This window comes from Solenopsis invicta, chromosome 1 (genome assembly GCF_016802725.1).
Source record: "Solenopsis invicta isolate M01_SB chromosome 1, UNIL_Sinv_3.0, whole genome shotgun sequence".
NCBI lineage: Eukaryota > Metazoa > Arthropoda > Insecta > Hymenoptera > Formicidae > Solenopsis > Solenopsis invicta.
The window spans coordinates 3,761,830-3,781,929 of record NC_052664.1 but is presented as its reverse complement, the minus strand read 5'-3'; the positions used below and the strand labels follow the sequence as shown (position 1 = coordinate 3,781,929).

The window sequence follows — 20,100 nt, the reverse complement described above, 5'->3', positions numbered from 1 at the left end:
ATCTTTTTTCGTTTTTAGCACACCAAAATACATAAAAATTAGATGAAAATAATCAAACAGCTTTTTAATCGCAGGACTATGTTGTTGGAAATCTTAAAATTGTTTAAACAATGAAGGCTTCCAACATCAGAGAGTGAACCATTCCTACAACTTCGTCGATCCTAAAACAGGTAACAACTGTTTAAAAATAATATAATTGATCATTTATACAATCATTATATAAGTAGCAATTTTTCCATAAATAATCATATTATCGTTTCTATAGCTATATTTTAATATACTAGAACACAAGCGCGCGTTACGCGTACGCTATTTATTTAATTTCATGTTTACATGAACAACTAAATATAAATAATAAAAATTTCAAAAATTATACATTCATGATTAAGAATAATAGAGTTCACGATGACAAATGACAGATCATGTTCTTGATGATTATGAATAAATAAAAATAGAATATGATTTGATTTATTATTACCCTATCAGTAGACAATGTTTTTTAAATGTTTTTTAAATATTTGTTCTTTATTATAGCGTTTTTTAAATATTTAAAAAACATTTAAAAGATATTGTTTCCTGATAGGGTAAATGTTTATAAAATTATCATTAATAGTATACGTTAATATCACATTCTTGTTATAGATACCCGTATGTACATACAACTCTTTTATGTTGTTTATATAATCAAAATCTACATAAAACTTAAAATTTAAAAACATGTTATAATTATTTATTTTATAATTATTTAATATACAATAACGTTTATACTTAGCATGTGATATGATTGCATTTTTGTATTAAAAACAAATATACACGAGTCATCAACTTTTAAGTACACGAGATTATCATATCTCAATAACTTCTGAATCGATCAAGTTCTAAATACTTTCAAACAATGGGTAAAGTTCTATAATGAAAATGTTTTTATTTTTTCTGTCCGTATTCTACAGACGGAGATATAATGAAAAGTTCACCTCTGAAATTTTATTTTCTGAAATATACGTGGTCATTAAAAAAAATCTTCAAACTCGTGTTCAATTGCATTCTTAATTTCTTTTGTCCTTTATTTAAAAATCTTTACATTCTCAGCCTTCTTTAAATCCTTTCTACTTTCTACTCTTTTTCTATTTTACACTCTCACAATTCTTCTTTCTTCTTCCTTACATTATTTCACATATTTTTTTAAATTTTTACTAAAACAGATAATGTTCGGTTAATGAAATAGTAATTCTTAAAACAAAATGTCAATATACCATAATATCCATTATTAAAGAAACCTTCGTGTACAATTACATTCCTAATTTCTTTCGTACTTTATTTAAAACTTTACCTTCTCCACCTTCTTTAATTCAATTCTGCTTTATATTTTTTGTTTATTTTACATTCTCACAATTCTTCCTTCTTCTTACATTATTTCATGTCTCTCCGTTTCTCTACTCTCATTGCACATAATTTTAAAATCTTTACTAAAAGAGATAATGTTTGATTAAAGAAATTTTCATTTCTATAACACAAAATCTCATAACATGTGAGATGATATTCATTCATTATTAAAAAACTTTCAAACTTGCGTTCAATTGTATTTTTAATTTTTTTCGTTTTTTATTTACAAATTTTTACCTTTACATAATATAGGTATTCAAAGATTATTTTATTTTACATATATTGAGTGTTGTACAAAAATTACAAATTTATAAAATTTTAATTATTTTAAGCAAGTTAAAATAATAATTATTTCTATTAATAGAAATAATTTTTATTTTAATTCCATATTAATTTTTTCCTATTAATTCCATATTAATTTTTTTCTAAGATACAGATAAAAATATTTGTTGTCTCTAAAGAGGTTGAACTTCTCTTCAATTAGATTTTATAAATTCGCCATTTATATCCTTGTGTTTTTGGAACTCATTAAACTAGAATTTTATTAATACATTTGTGTGCTTGCATCTCATTATTTACAAATTTTCTTTAATAATTTTAATATTTTAAAATATTAAATATTAATTGTATCAATAAATATTTAAGAATATAGTTACTACAGAAATTTTAAAGAGATCTTTGTGTTGTTCATATAAATAGGCATAAATAATTTAAAATAAATGACTAACTTGAGAAGACTATATGGGAATAATAACTGGAAATACGATCCACATAACACATGTTGAATTAGAGTCTATATTGCAGGATCCGGGATACACGTAATAAATTAAACAATCTGTCGAAATAAAAGAAATAGATAACATAGATAAAATTATATTAGAAAAATTTTTATTTTTATGACACAAAATATCATGTAATATTAGTACGTTGTTAGAAAAGAACCTTTAAACTGGTGTTCAATTGATGTCTTCATTTTTATTTATACTTCATTTAAAAATTTTAACCTTCTCAAACACGTTCAATTAGTTTCTCCTTTCAATTTTATTTTCATTTTACACTCCTTTGATCCTTCCTTTTTATATTATTTTTTTCCTCTTTTTTTCTATACCTTTATTTCACATTTTTAAAAAGTTTTATTAAAATACATAATATTCTATTACAGAAATTTTCATTTTTATGACACAAAATATTAAAATATTATGTAATATTCGCCCATTATTAAAAAGAACCATTAAACTGGTATTTAACTGCTGTCTTAATTTTATTCATCCTTTATTTAAAAATCTTTACCTTCTCCAACACTTTCAATTCCTTTCTTCTTTCGATTTTATTTCCATTCTACACTCCTTTGAACCTTCCTCCTCCCTCCCTCTCTCCCTTCCATTTTATATTATTCTATTCCTTTATTTTTTTATCATTTTATATTTTTAAAAAACTTTACTAAAATACATAATATACCATTAGAAAAATTTTTATTTTTATGACACAAAATATAATATTGTTGTGCCCCGGTGATGGCTCCAGGGACGTCGGTAGGTATATCGGGATCTTTTCAGCACCTTAGGAGTTAGGACTCGTAGGAAGGGCCGCTCGGTGATCAAAGATACAACACTTGCTTGTTCCAACGTTAAAATAATGTATTTTCTTCAGTATTGCCCTCGTTACACTTGTAGTATGATTATGTATGCCACTCGTTTGCTTGTTCTTCCCAGACGGCCCGGTATATATAGGTCGGCTGTTATCTCCGGATTGTGTTACAAGCTCGACGTGTAAGTCACGCACGGCGAGTAACACACCGGACAGCTGTTTGTCAAACTCTTCCGTCGCTTTCCGATTTTGTCGCGATATTTATACGGAAATTCGTCGTTTGGTTCGGCCAATCGTGTTCCTTGCGGCATGCAGCTCCCACGCTTAGCCGAAATCCAAATACCGGAAAGCGACTCAGCATTAGCTGGCGCAGCGCGATGGTGTTGCGGGCCGGAAGCCCGACGGACCATCAGCGTCTTTCGATATTTCTAGCGTATGCGGAATTCGAGTTCGCTACGCGTATGCATAGCAATAGGAATCTTAATTTCCTGTTGCTATGCGTATAATTATCGTAGTTGTACAGGGTACAACAATATCATGTAATATTTGCCCATGTTAAAAAAAACCTTTAATTTGGTGTTCAATTGATGTCTTAACTCCATTTATCCTTTATTTAAAAATCTTTACTTTCTCCAACACCTTCAGTTCTTTTCTCCATTTAATTTTATTTCTATTCTACACTTCTTTAATCCTTCCTTTTTATATTATTCTATTCCTCTTCTATTCTATATCTTCACTTCACATTTTTAAAAAACTTTATTAACAGATAATATTCTATTGGAGAAGTTTTCAATTTTACGACACAAAATGTCAAAATATCAGCTGAGATATTCAGGATTTAAAAGTATTAACATTCTTTACCTTTTTAAATTTTCGCCTTTCTATTTTATTTGTATTTTATATTCCTTTGATTCTTCCCCCTCCCTTCCTTCTTAAATTAATAAATTTCTTTTCATTTTTTACTTTATTACACATTTTTGAAAATTCTTACCAAAAAAGATAATGTTCAAAGGAAAGATGTTTTCATTCTTAGAACACAAAATGTCAAAATGTCATGTGATATTTACCCATTATTTTAAAAAATCTTTAAACTCATGTTTATTTACACGCTTAATTTCTTTCATCTTTTCTATTCTAAATTCCTAAACTCTTTACTAAAAAAAACAAATGTTTTATTTAAAAAATTTTCATTCCTAAAACACAAAATGTCAAAATATCATGTGACATTTATCCGTTATTTAAAAAGATCTTCAAACCTGTGTTCATTTGCACGCTTAATTTCTTTCATCCTTTCTGTTCTAAATTCCTAACTTCCTTCGCGTTCTTTAATTCCTGTCTACTTTCTATTTATTTCCTATTTTACACTCTTTCAATTCTTCCTCCTTCCTTTTTTCCTTCTTACATTACTTCATTCCTCTTCTTTTGTTTACCTTTGTTGCACATTTTTTAAACTCTTTATATACTAAAAGAGATAATGTTTTATTAAGAATATACTGGCGGCAACGTCTAACATTGACAATGTCTTAAAAATTTTATAAATCGTCTATTTATTATCTGAACACATGTTTAAAATTTGAATTCGATCCTCTAACTCGTTCACGAGTTATTCAACTTTAAATTTTGCATGTTATGGTATAGCAGTACATTTTCACTTATATCAACGACATTATAAAAAAGCAACATTGCCAATATTCTAAAACTTTGTTTATGAGTAAATAAAATATTAAACAACATTTCTAAAAAGATTTATATCAATTTACTAACTCGTTATTAAGATATCAATGCAGTATCAAAACGACGCAAAATTTTAGTAAATGTCAAATTTTCGAATGGGCTACATAACCATACTACATGACCACATTCTACTTTGACTTGTATAAAGTGATAGAAGAGCAAATATTATGTTAATGGTATTTATTTAAATATCTTATGGATTTTTAAGTTCCATTTGATATCTAATATACATTAAATTGCATTAAATGTTATCAATATGCGTCTAGTTTTTTTTTCATTTCTTACAGTTGATTTTTGGTAAAATTTATGTGCAAAAGTTTTTTGTCAACGATCGCAAAAATTGCAAAATATACAAATATATTTATTTGTAGTGCCAAATATAACGTTAACTACCATTATTTAAGTCCTATACATGATACGAGTATATATGGTGTTACCCAGATAGAAATGCACAAAAGGAGAAATACTTGCTAATTACAAGTTTTCCTTCGGTTGCAGTTACGTTGTTACATCGCAAGCGCTAATCTCTTTATATAAGACTGTCTAAAGGCAATAGGAAGGAAACTGTTTCTCAGAAACTGAAGGACAATAGTGTACGGAACTTATTAGTATCCCGTACAGCACAGAGAGATTGCAGAAACATTGCAAAATGATTTCATTGAAACATTGTAATATTGCATTTTGATTGCGAAACATTGCTGCAACATTGCTGGAAGATTGCAGCAATATTAAGATGTCCGCTTTTTGAAATATTGCATTGAAACATCTCATTTTTCCAAAATATTTACATAAATATTATTACATCACATAATTCCAATAAACAAAACAATATTTGTGTAACCTCTTAAAAAACATTTTTTGCAAAAAAAAATCTCGGGAATATTTTTTCGGAAATTCCAAGCGATCACCCATCCAAGTCGCGACTCCGGTGAACGTTGCTTGACCTCCGTGATCGCTGCGAACTGATTCCTCATGATGACCTGTGAACACTTTATGCTGATATGTGTATATAACTTGTAGATCAGGTCAATATACATTATCGAAAAAATGAAATATGTATGATTAAAGCACAATATTTATATAAACAAACATAAAATTACAGTTTTTTTTTACTAATTTTGCAAATGCAGAATAGCATCTGGAATAACTTTTCTGTTATTTGTTTAAATAAGATGCAATTAGAAAATATATATCAATATAATACAATAATTAAAGTAAATATAAAAAAATTTTTATAAAAAAAACAATTAAAAAATATTGTTTGTTTATTGGGCTGTAGATCGAGGTTTCTTCATATATGGCACCTATTTCATCTATTGATATAAATATTTATGTTTCTTAAAAGTACTATGATGCACACGGGACCGCATGCCTTTTTCTAGAGTCTTAGAGTCAACATTTGAAGGATGTCTGCAGACGTCTATGCAAAGTCAATTTGCAATCAACTTTGAAAGCCTGACTTGGATGAGTCGACTTACAGTCGATATATGGACGGTTATACTCTTAGGGAATGTAGAGATTCAGCGGAAAATTTAGTAACGTCGTCCAACCTTAGTTTGCTAAATGCGGATGAATAATTATGGATGAGTTAAATTAATATATTATTATACGCGAATATTCTGCTTTGGCTTTTTATTAAAAATTATGATATTGCAATGTTTCCGGAATATTACTGGCATATGCCATGCGATGTTGCAGGCATATTGTTAATTTATGTTTCTGCAATGTCTCCGTAATATTGCATTGCAATCTGCAACATTGCTGCAATATTGCTAGAATTTTCTGTGCTGTATGGGATAAAATTTCCAATAACTTGTTATAAATAGCTTTCAACAATTTTTTATTATAATATTTCCTCCAAATATAAGGAAATTGTGTTAACATCATAATTGATTATATATTTATGTATTTTAATATATTTCAATGAAATATGTATGTTATATTCAGTTAGCACACAATATTTATGATAAATATTAATAAATATTTATCATAATTTTTTAGAAATATTATAGAAATATTTTATACATATTTTATATACATGACGGAAAAAATTATAAAAATATTTATCCAAAATATTGTTAAAACATCTATTAAATATTTTCTAAAATATTTATCGTAAATAAAAAATATTTACAAAAATATTAATGTAATTATTTATAACACATAAAAAAATATTTGTAATATTTTGTAAAGCCAGGATTGTATAGCCAGAACATCCTTAAAGAAAATTTTATTTTAATAACAGAAAATCACAAATATCATATGATATTTACCCGTTATTTAAAAAAACCTTAAAACGCGTGTTCAATTACATTCTTAATTTCTGAAATCTCTACCTTCTCCGCCTTCTCTAATTTTTTTGTCCTTTCTATTTTATTACTATTTTACACTCCTTTGATTCAATCTCCTTCTTTCCTTCCTTTTTACATTATTTCATTACTCTTCTTTTAATAACATTTTAATAGCAGTATTATAACAATATTAAATAAAATTGCTGAAAATGAAATATAACACAAAGTATCAATTCTTTATAATGATATTATAACCATAAACATAGACGTTTAATAATACTTATCTAAAATAATCGTGAAGTCGTTCAAACGGAAAAGAAAAGTCCTCATCAACGCAGGAAACAGAACCAACACATTATTATTACACCATTAACCTCGTGATGCATGTAACAGTTATGTCTATTAACTGTCAAAACGTAATCTCCACGATGATAGCAACTCGCGAAGTACGAGTAAGAACATCGAGAGAACCAATCAGCATTACGGAAAAACGTCAACAATAAATGCGACTATCGATTTAACATGGATTTTCTCAGATAGGATTATTACGCCCGATATTGACGACCCAACGCGTAAACGTATCGATACTAGATTGACAATGGGCTATCATCTGTCTTTGTTTTGTTTCCGAATTTCTTGAACTGTCATAATTTAATTAAAAACAGTAATTTTGTAAAACCTGTCCATTTATTTCTTGAGCGCGCGTGTACAATCAAAGTGCGCGAGTGATCCTTCGATCGTAACAATATTATTTTATAGAAAAAAAGATAATATGGCACCCATTTTCATTTTATTGAATAACTTTGTTTATAATTAATATTTTCTATTGAAACTTAAACGATTACATTCATTAAAGTATTATTTGACAGATTCTAAACTCAAAGTAATGAAATATTTATTATTTAGGATATGTTTTATAAAAATCTAATGCACTGCATAATTGGTGGAAGAAAAAAAAGTGGTTGTATTATGGCTATCCATAAAAATAATTTTAAAAAATTTGTTTAGTTTAAAAGAAACACGGTACCTTGTTACAAAATTATATATTTTTAATTTTTCATTGTTTCAAATTTTCCTGCGTTCAGAAACTTTAGAAATACCATTAGAAATTTCATTAAAAATACCATCCCTGTTTAACATTAAACAACAAATATAAAATGATGTCTCTAATGTTTTTAAATACCGCTCTTTAGAATGATAACCAATTTATCAAAGAAAAATTTCAATATAAAAATTTCGCTTAAAAAACATGGAAATAACAAAATTCCATGTTATTGCTTTAACTTTGTATAACTCAAAATGTATACGGCTGAATAAAAAATTAAATAACAAAAAAAAACACTCGAGTGTATATACCTTGTGATAATACACTCAAGTTTAAGAATAATGAGGAAGTGTAATTACAGGTTAAAAGTGTACTTTGAAAAAGTTTAGAAGTACTCAAAAGTAAAAATACCTTATAACAATTGTCAGTCATTATGTATTGGCATATTAGCATCACTAAAAAACGGCGGGCTACTAAACAAATAACTCCATAAGCAATTGTTAGAATATATCACCTAATAACGGAAATAATAGAGGTAGCCATATTGTCGATAGTAGCCACAATACTTTCTTCTCCTCTATTTATAGGTGTGCATACTCAACATATAGAGCGCGTTTGGAAAAAGATTTGGAGAGAGATTCGAGGAAATAGCCCAAGATTTGGAACCAAAGTTAACATTTTGAGGGATATTTAACCAAATATCTCTTCAAATACGATTCCCTGGTAAAAGTATTAAAAAGATTCGGATACAGATTTTGGACAAAAATGGATTCAAGTAGATAGAAAAAGAAAAATAAGATAAAAAAAATATAACTAAAAAACTTTTCGAATTATTCATTTTGATTAAAACTCGATATTAAGGATTGAAAACTTTGTCCGAAGGAGCCTTGGATTCGTTTGGATTAAACTCACAAATTCAGAAAGATTGAAAAAATTATCAGGACAAATTTTGGGTTCATTTTAGATAAATTAAAAAAAATTAAATGACTGTTTCGGATTTATCAAAAAGCGCGTTCGCGGCTTGCGCCATGTGAACACGTTAGCGAGAGACCAAGCCTCTTTTACGCGAGTCAGCGAGTTCCAAGTATACGAGATTATCAGATCTCAGTAACAGTCAATCAAGTTCTGAGTAGTCTCAGTACTGATAACACGAGTACGCCTGACCCGTCGATACAGTTCACGCCGATATATTGTTATATGATAAAATTAAGGTGAGAGTGAAAGTGTCGTCGTTGCGTTAAAAATGAATTCATTTAATAGTTACGACAGAAACGACCTGTCGGAGGTGAGTTTAACAAAAATGTCCTAAAGTACAATCTAACGTTGTATAGTTTTCCAAGCAAATCTTGACACAAACCGTTCGCATGGTCGTCGTTTCTTCTTGTTATTTTTCTCAAGTCTCTTATCGTTCATTTCTCTTTATTATTCAGCAATTTCATATTTTATCCAATATCTGTTTCGAATTTGAGTTAGGTGCGCCGTAACTTACCGTTTCGCTTGACAAAACGATAGATAAAATAAGAAATTATGCTTGCTTGATATTGCTTGGATAGAAGTAATCACAATTTTAGCGGATCGCAATTAACTTTCTTGCTCAATCAAATTGTATAACTAAAAGTTTTTACGATCTTCGTGTGTTTCTTTCAAGATATTTTCAACTAAAACTTGGAAAACTTTTCAATAGTAAAAAATTTTTAATAATTTATTGTCACATATGAATTAAACTAGAAATATTTAAATAATACAGCATCCGGATACTTAAAAAATCATGATGTTCAAATACCCAGATAATTCAAAACTTAAGGTTAAAATTAAATTCAAATACTCGAACTACGAAAACTTAAACAAAAAAACCAATAGCAAAATAGAATATGTAAACATATAAATTAAAATTATAAATAACTTTTATTATCCAATGTTATAAAATAAGTTATAAAACTTTTCTATTAAAAAAATGATAGTTTTAAATTATTTATTTAGATAAACATCTTTTTATTGGAAACGATTTATTTTTCTGCTAATATTTAAAAGCAACATATTTTCTTATGTCAAAAGCTATTAAATAATAACAGGTATCTCGTGATTAATAAAATTGTATCTTATTACATAATATTAAATTTATCATAAAGTATCTTGTAAAATTATAATAAAATAGTTATATTATCCTATTAGAAAAATAACATTTGTTAAATTTAACCCTTAAATACGTAAGTGGGTCTGAGAGACCCCATATAAAGTTTTGAACGCTTGTTATGTGAAGACGGAATGAGATAGGAGGTTCGGACCAAGATGTAAAAAAAGTTTGAAATCTCCTCTTTCAATTGATATTGTTGATCAACTTTTTTGGTCAACTAAAATTCGAACGGCACGGCAGCAAAGTTTTGTTAGGGTCAATGCAACCCATATAGTGTGTAAGTGAAACTTTTTTTGCGAGTATTTTACATAAAAAAACTGGACAAAATACGTTCGAACAGGTCGATTTGCAGATGTTACTCGCATATACTCTGTCTAAAGTTGGAATACTATAAAATGTTGTAGAAAAAAGAGTTTTTCCGAAATATATCATGAAAGACATCAATTTTCAATTTTAGACACGATTTAATCAAAAATTCCTCATATTCGCCTTGTTACATAAGTACATTTTTTAATAAAAATGACAATATAATTTTTTTTTGAAAGTATGAATCTTTAGTTTTAAAACGCCGTATTGTAAAGTTCTTTAAAGTTTTTTGTTGCAAAGATGATTTTTTTTTTTTAAAGTGGATTTTTAGATGCCCAAAAATACCTCATATTCTCCATGTTACATAATTATACTTTAAAAAAAAAATGATTTTGCCAAATTTTATTTTGAAAGTGTGACTCTTTAGCTTTAAAACGCCGTATTTAAAAGTCCTTAAATGTTTGTTGTTGCGAAGACATGATTTTTTGAAGGAAAAGTGGATTTTAGACCAATTTCTCATTTTTGCTTAATGGTTTTGCTTTTATAACTTCATAATAAATTATTTGTCAGCAATGCCGATTATGCAGTCACACTCCTAAGATTTTGAACTTTTGTTTAAAAAAAAAAATTATATAAAAATATTAATTGTAATCAAAATTATAGCTTCTCACAGTTGAAAAAGTCTCCCAGACCCAAAAATGTGTTTCCGTATTTTACAGGATCGGTGTGTTTCCCCAACAACAACGGGGGAGACGATCCTCCTGCCTCCCCTGCCGAAGGCCCAGCATATGGGACCCGAAGCAGGGCGAGGCAGCTCCCACAAAATACGACTCCCGGCAAGGCTAATTCCCAGTGACATCGGGGGGAGGGTCCCTTCTCAGAAGGGGTAGCCCTCCCAGCCTCGCCGGGAGAGGGGTGAGGGGGGGGGACAAGGAAGAAGCCCCCCTCCCCCCCAGGAGCGTCAGGGAGCTCGTGCCAACTGGCGCAGCTAGGCCCGGGAATCATCCGGCGGGGGCCGGACCCCCGGGCCTGTACCCCCAACACCAACAGGGGAAGAGGCGGGGGAGGGACGGTGTCCCTCTCCCCCGACCTAGGGCAGTCAGGCCTAAAGCCCTGCCAGGGGTGCCTACTGCTGAGGCGCCCCTGGCGAGACGAGTCGGCCGTCAAAACTGGCCGGCTGGGTCCGGGGGGCTCCGGAAGTATGCTGCACGCGTTCCCGGAGCCTCCCAGTTATGGACCAGGGCAGGACACCCGGAGAGGTTTTAGTGGGTATGTCTCCGTCGACACGTCGTCGGCGGGGAAGAGCCCCACATAACCGCCAGGCCTCCCCCGAGGCCTGGGGTATGCGGCAACGCATTTCCTCTCCGTAAAAAAAAAAAAAAAAAAAAAAGGATCGGTGTGTTTAAGGATTAATTAAAAATTAAAACTAATTTATTAAAGTTTTAAATAATTTAATAATTGATTCTTTTAAAAATTTCGTTTCATTACACAACTCTTATACAAAATAACTTTAATAATTTACACATCAATTTTTAATGATTTTTAAAAGGAATTTTTTTAACTTTTCTTCTATTTAAACAAAATATATTTTACTTAAAATATTTTATAATTCCATTATTTAAAAAAAATAAATAATTGTATACATTTAACTCAAATACATTATACGTATAAAAAGGTTGTTTTATATATCTTACAATCATACAAAAATAAACATATATAGAGAAGAGGGTAATATGGCACCCATTTTCATTTTAATGAATAACTTTGTTTATAATATTTTCTATTGAAACTTGAACGATTACATTCGTCAGAGTGTTGTTTAACAGATTCTAAACTCAAAGTAATGAAATATTTATTATTTAGAACGTGATTTATAAAAACCTAATGCACTGCATAATCGATGGAAGAAAAAGTGATTGTAATATGGCTATCCATAAAAACAATTTTAAAAAATTAGTTTAGTTTAAAAGAAACACAGCTCCTTGTTACAAAATTATATATTTTTAATTTTCCATTGTTTAGAATTTTTCTGATTTAGAATTTTCCTGCGTTCAGAAGTTTTAGAAATACCATTAGAAATTTCATTAAAAATATCATTTTATCCCTGTTTAACATTCAACAAACATAAAATGATGTCTCTAATGTTTCTAAACACCGCTCTTTAGAATGACAATCAATTTATCAAAGAAATATTTAGATATAAAAATTTTATTTAAAAAACCATATTAACAAAATTCCTTGTTATTGTTTCAACTTTGTATAACTCGAAATATATAGAATCAAATAAAAAGTTAAATAACAGAAAAACACTCGAGTGTATGTACCTTCGTGTGATAATTCACACAAGTTTAAGAATAATGAGAAAGTGTATGTATTTAACCCTTAAACACATAAGTGGGTCTGAAAGACCCCATATAAAGTTTCGAACGCTTGCTGTGTGAAGACGGAATAAGATAGGAAGTTCGGACCAGGACGTAAAAAAAGTTTGAAATTCTTTCGATTGATATGGTTGATCAACTTTTTTGGTCAACTAGAATTCGAACGGCAGCAAAGTTTTGTTAGGGTCAATCCGACACATATAGTATGTGAATGAAACTTTTTTGTGAATAATCTTATGTAAGAAAAACTCGATAAAACACGTTCAAACAGGTCCGTTCGCGTATGTTACTCTGTCTAAAGTTAAAATACTATAGTGTCATGAAAGAAAAGATTTTTGCGTGAGATCTAAAATATTTTATAAAACACATCAATTTTCAATTTTAGATGCCTTGAGTTTATAAAAAAACACATCATATTTGCCTTGTTACATAAGTATATTTTTTAATAAAAATGGCAGTGACATAATTTTTTCTTAAAGTATGACTCTTTAGCTTTAAAACGCCGTATTGTAAAATCTTTAAAAGTTTTTTGTTGCAAAAATATGATTTAAAAAAAAAGTGAATTTTTAGACACCCAAAAATACCTCATATTCTCCTTATTATATAATTCTACTTTTTCAAAGAAATGACAATAGCATAAGTTTTTTTGAAAGTATGACTCTTTAGCTTTAAAATGCCGTATTTGAAAGTCCTTAAAAATTTTTTATTCCGGAGATATGATTTTTTAAAAGAAAAAGGGATTTTTGAACAATTTCTAATTTTTGCTTAATGGTTTTTCTTCTATAACTTAACAATAAGTCATTTTTTGGCAATATCGATTATGCAGTGACATTTCTGAGATTCTAAACTTTCATATGAAAAAAAGATTATTAAAAAATGTTAATTAGAACCAAAATTATAACTTCTCAAAGTTGAAAAAGTCTCCCAGACCCGAAAATGTGTTTACGTATTTTACAGGATCAATGTATTTAAGGGTTAAAGGTTAAATGTGTACCTTGAAAAAGTTTAGAAGTGCTCAAAAGTAAAAATGCCTTATAAGAGTTTTCAGTCATTATGTATTAGCATATTAGCATCACTAAAAAATGACGGACTACTAAACAAATAATTCCACAAACAATTATTAGAATACATCACCTAATAACGGAAATAATAGAAGTAGCCATATTGTCGACAGTAGCTATAATACCGTCTTCTCCTCTACTGAAATATAAATATATATAAATATCGAGATAAATATATACTGAAAATAGGGGGAAGAAAAGAATGAGAAAAATTGTACTCAATTAAGCATCAATCTCTCGATTTTGATAAAGTCAACTAATTTATGCGCACATATGCATAAATAGGCAGCTTCTTTTATTTATAGCTATATTTGGTATTGTGGAAAACACTATCTTAAACTCAATGAAGGCAGCAATTAAAGGCTTCAGATCATAAACATAATTAATTTTATTTCTATTCTGCTTCTTACACCGGATAAATTAAATTAATTCAAATTCACAAATTAAAATAAACATGATTCTTTGAGTTAAAACTTAATTCATTCAATAAATAATTCAGATATAATCTAAAATTCTCTTGAGGATAAATGGATCATTCAAAAAATTCATAAATCAATTATTGAAGTATTTTACTAGTAAGTTCAAGTCATATTTATAGCCATGAGCTCAAATATCAAATCGCTTTCTCTTTCAATTGTCAATTATGCAAAATACATAAATTTTGAGAAAATTATTGTAATTTTTAATAATATACAATATCTCATTTATCAAATTTGTATTTAGTTTTTTTAAATTTATATTTGTCTAAAGAGGACTCCTCAATGATCAATAACTGATTAATAATATTACACAGATTAAATTAATTTTAATAACAATATTCTGTAAAAATTTTTCTTAGAATTTTTCATATAGTTCTTCAGAATGGTTCTTTTCTTTTGATGAAAAATATATTTCTTTTCATGAAACAACAGCTCATTGCCGAAATAGCTAAGTCAAAAATCGGAATTATTTGAAATACCCAAAGAATTATGTTTTAAAAAGCTCTGATAAATTTCCTATCTAAAAATTGAAACCTTCAAAGTATACTTCATCAACTTTCCAATTTTCTTAACTCCGAGTATTTTATTATCTATTTAGTTATCAAGTTATGGTTACTACAAAATGTGTGATATCAGTACAAAATTACCTTTTCAAAAAAAAGGTAAAAAAAGACGCCAAGCGTGTGCGTGCGTGTGTATACCGCTCAAATCTTTATTTTTTTCCACAAATCCCAAATGGTACTATCTTTGTATCCATATTAAAAAATTTTTCTGTTCTAACCCATGTGGTACTCTCTATAATTTCTATACAAAACCTAAATGATATTATCTATCTGGACGCACGCACGCACTCGCGCACACACACACGCACACACTTGGCGCCTTTTTTATCTTTTTTCTTGAAAAAATAATTTTGTACTAATTCAGATACTTGAAAATGATGCACCAATTGCAAGAGTTACAAACTTAATTCGGTTTAGAACGGGTACAGATTTCGGAACTGTTTGTAAAAGTTTATATTAAAAGCCTATCTGAAACTTTTATCAAGGTTGTAATCGTGTAGAGCGCATAAAAATCTTCTTTGACATTATTGTCGAAATATATTTTCCAATACAAAGTATTCAAAGACTCTCAAGATTTAACACAAAATAAACAGCTAAAACAGGCTAGTGAGAGTCAGCGTGGATATAAGAGCGCAAAACACAATCAGTGTTCAAATAGTTATTTATTCATAATGAATTATAAATAACGAACGTTTCGGCTCTCTTTGGAGCCCTCTTCAGCAAAATTACAAAAAGAAAAAAAAATTATTTTAATCGTCATCTTCAACGCAATTACAAGTGAAAGCTATTCTAATCGTCATCAGTTCGTTACCGGGAATTAAATGAGTCACCAATGGTTTGCCAAATCCGCTGTGGAAGCATTGCCACGTAATGTCAGCTATCTAAGAACACGAGGGTTGTTTAGAAAATTGTCAATTTCACTGACACGACAACGGGCAATGCTTCCACGGCGGATTTGGCAAACCGTTGGTGACTCATTTAATTCCCGGTAACGAACTGATGACGATTAAAATAGCTTTCACTTGTAATTGCGTTGAAAATGATGATTAAAATAATTTTTTTTTTCTTTTTGTAATTTCGCTGAAGAGGGCTCCAAAGAGAGCCGAAACGTTCGTTACTTATAATTCATTATGAATAAATAACTATTTGAACACTGATTGTGTTTTGCGCTCTTATACCCGCGCTGACTCTCACTAGTCTGTTTTAGCTGTTTATTTTGTGTTATATCCTCCAATATCTAGCTGCAAGGACCAGCCTGCAATCAGTACCACTTCTGACAAGGAACAGAGTAACAGCACTGCTTGAAGACGTGTTTTTTATGTTTATCTTTAACATATCATTTTGTTTATCATTAATACATTAGTGTTTCTTTGTTAATGTTAATGTTTCTTTGTTAATGTTTCTTTTGTATTATGTTCATTATCACATTTACTACACTTAATTTATTAGAACACTATGTTAAATTAAAAAATTATGTTAGCTAGAAAATTTTAAATCGTATTTTAATTAAATAAAATACATTATATTTAAAATATAATAATGTTGAAATCTTTCGCTTTACTAAATTAACGAGTCTATCATATATTAAAAATGGAAACATTAGCAAAGGCACTTACGCAAAGTGTTGTTATGAAATAACATTTCATAAAATTATTGCTAAAATCTTTCACCTTACTAAACTGATAAGTATAGAACATGTTAAATTTTAAAGCAGACAACAAATGTCTACTTTACAACAAATTAACTTTTACAAAGTTTTCTTTTTTAGTATATATGAATTGATAAATTTAGTAAGATGAGATTTTAACATTATCATATTTTAAATTTAGTTATTTTATATAAAATTTATGAGTACCACATACTAAAAACGAAAACTGTACAAATTAATTTTGTTGTAAAGCAGACATCTGTTGCCTATTTTAAAGTGTAACATGGTTTATACTTATGAATTTAGTAAAGCAAAAGATTTTAGCAATAATTTTATAAAATATTTCACATCATCTTGAGTAGGAACAAGGTGAAGTGCCTCATGAATCAAATCTTTGCCTTACTAAATGAATGAGTCTACAATATACTGAAAATATAGAAGATTAACAAAGCCTCTTCACAAAGTAGACTTATTTATTTAATAAGATAAAGATTTGAATCATGAGATACTTCATTTTGCCTTGTTAATCTTTTCAATATCTATATTTTTAGTTTATTGTAGACTCATCTATTTAGTAAGGCAAAGATTTAATTCCTATGTTCCTTGCATAACTAAAGATCTTCTTGTTAGTATTTTGGTTATCTAATATTTTCTCTAATTACACTAATTCTCTACTTTAAAAACACCAAGTAATTCTGTTTTACAAACATAAAAATTATATAAAAAAATAATTTGTTTTCAAATTAGAAAATTTGTGTAATTAGAGAATATTTATTCATGCACATTTTAAATTTGTGCACTTTTGCATACTCAAATGGCCACAACAGTTTGTTACATTATACCAATGACAGGTATCTCAATAGTTGTCAACTTTAGTATTTGATATTTCAGTTCGCAGAGCAAAGCAACACTTTTTACTGCCACATTTGTTTGTTTCTTGTGAAAACTCATCAAATGAGCCTAATTTCATCAAAATCAAAAGTGGCGGTGTTCTTAACAATTTGCGGTGTTCTTAACAATGAATTGGTTTATAATAGCTGATAATAGCTGTAACCGTGAGAAATTGACTAATCATCAATTTATAGAAAAATAATTAACTATAATTAGCCAATTTTTATGGTAACAACTATTATCAGCCATTATAAACCAAATTTTATGAGCTTTCTACAATAAGCTATTAGTCACTACACATATGACACTAATTGTAAATACTATTCTACAACAGCATAAACACAAGACCATAAAGTTGTAAGGCATGGTTTTAAGAGCTCGTAAGCAAATAAAAAATTTTCATTTCTTAAATTACAACCTTATGTTTTGTGTTTATTGCTATTGTGGAACAGGCTTTAGTCAGAACAAGTAGTAATAATTCTTAAGAAATTTTCATCCACAATAAGTCATATTGGATTATTGAGTAATAACATTTCAGCCGATGGCGAATGATCGATCGTCGCTCCTGGACTTCTCGTCGACTGCAGATTTCTTCACGGGAATCTTCTCGTCGTCTAACAACGTTCGACTCGAGTTCGCCGTCGACACGTTTTAGGTTACGGTTCTCTCGTTAAAAATAGCATACATAGACACATATGAAATTCTTTGGAATGGATTCCGAACGGAATTATTCCGTTTTCCTTAGAAAACACATTAGAAATTGAGGGAAAAACGGAATAATTCCGATTGGAATCGATTCCGAACAAATGCATAATACATGCCCTATATTGCTTTTTGATTAGTCAGTCATAACAGAATTTAAGTTTTAGGTCGTAAGATATGGAATTTTGCAATCTCTATTCTGTCACTGACTACTGACTTATTATTGTCTTATGCATGACGCACTATTAACTCGTTAGAACTAGTTTCTGACGTTTGATTTATTACTAATAGCTTATTGTAGAAAGCTCATTAACCATTCGGTTATAAACTACATAATTATTAATGCGTATATTTAATAAAATATATATTTACCACACTAAATAAGCGATACAATTTTATGAATTTTGTATGGCGATTATAACATTGCGATATGACGTTTACCATCTTTTTTAAGATTTTATCATATTAATACAATGTGACACTTCTTGTTCTTTTGTCTTTTGTTTTACATAACCTCGTTCAGTAACCTCAGAAATGCGTTCAAAAACATCTGCAATATCATTTGCTGCGTTCAGCAGACTCAACATATTGTGATATTCTTCTAGATCGTCCAATCAGACTTTGAGATTTAGAAGAATACACCAATAACAGAGAGCGCTCATTCAACTATTGGGTCTGCTGAACGCAGTTTTTTATCCTTGTTTATCAAATGTTAAACAAGGATAGAATGATACCAGGGTACACCTGCGGGGGAATTCACACCTTGGCGGAAAAGCAAAAAACAGAAAGCAGAGAGCCAATTAAAACTTGCGCTGGTAGTATTTAGTTTCAATAGGCTTGTTTTCTATTCCTGCACTAGACTGCACTGGAACGTTCCTTCTTGCTTTCGCTAACTTTGAAACATCTATCTATTTCATTTTAAGTGTGCACTTATTTAGAGAGTTCAGGAACAGAAAACAAACGGAATGTTTGTCGAGTTGCTTGAAATCCCCCCCCTTGAATGAAAAATTTTTGCACTCGAGATGAGATAAATATATATTCGATTGTAAGAAAGAGAAAGACGACAAAGAAATTAATTCAAAAAGGGCAGCAAGACGAACAGGCCTATTATTCTGCTTTTCTGACCGTTCAGACCCCAGGTGTACCAATCTTATTTAACTCCACAAAGTTGTTACAACTGAATGTAGTTGTCTTCGTTGCACGCACGTCATGTTGCATTCTCTCGGTCTCTTTTTATCGCACGTGAATATCGTACGAGAGCCTCGAGCAGAAGGTTAAAGGTTGGTTTATGCAGACCGTAACCGTTAACTTATGCCGGAATCTATAAGAAATTGACCAATCATAATCGATTATTCTTCTATAAGACGATTATGATTGGTCAATTTTTTACAGATTCCGGCATAAGTTAGCGGTTACGGCCTGCATAAACCAACCTTAAGAGTATTTAAACTCGCCTTCAGAGATCTTCTAAAATAAAACAACAACTTGGCAATGAATTTGGAATGTTTTATTTTTGACATTTTAAAGTATTGTGCTGTTATTTAGAGAAAGATTCGTTGGAAATAACTTTTTTTTATTGCATTCTCTTACATTTTTATTATTTAAAATAAAGTACTTCAGAGGCTTTAAATTCGAAAAAGAGAAATAAAAGTGCAAAGTACAAAGATACATATCGTAAAAAGTTATTAACTTGACTAAATTTTTAAACCTGATTAAATTTTTTCAGTTTATCTTTATATATTTAATTTAAAAACGTGAAATACTTGAACTTTAGGTTATATATTTGACTTAACTACGTATGTATTTAATTTAAATGTATAAATGTATAAAATTCAATCAAGTTGAAAAATTTTAATCAAGTTAACAATTTTTTTTTCTTGGTATATAGAAAAATAAAA

The 20,100-nt window shown here is 29.3% G+C and overlaps 1 protein-coding gene across 1 annotated transcript in view; it reads right to left on the bottom strand.

The window, feature by feature from the left end:
• The window catches only part of LOC105194962 (COA8 family protein CG14806, mitochondrial), a 65,837-nt gene extending 47,080 nt beyond the window's left edge, over window positions 1–18,757 (bottom strand). The window contains exon 1 of the mRNA XM_026138210.2: window positions 18,575–18,757. Coding sequence (XP_025993995.1) covers window positions 18,575–18,646 — 72 coding nt within the window. The 5' untranslated portion in view covers window positions 18,647–18,757. The remainder of the gene's footprint in view (window positions 1–18,574) is intronic.
• Between the last annotated feature and the right edge of the window lie 1,343 nt (window positions 18,758–20,100).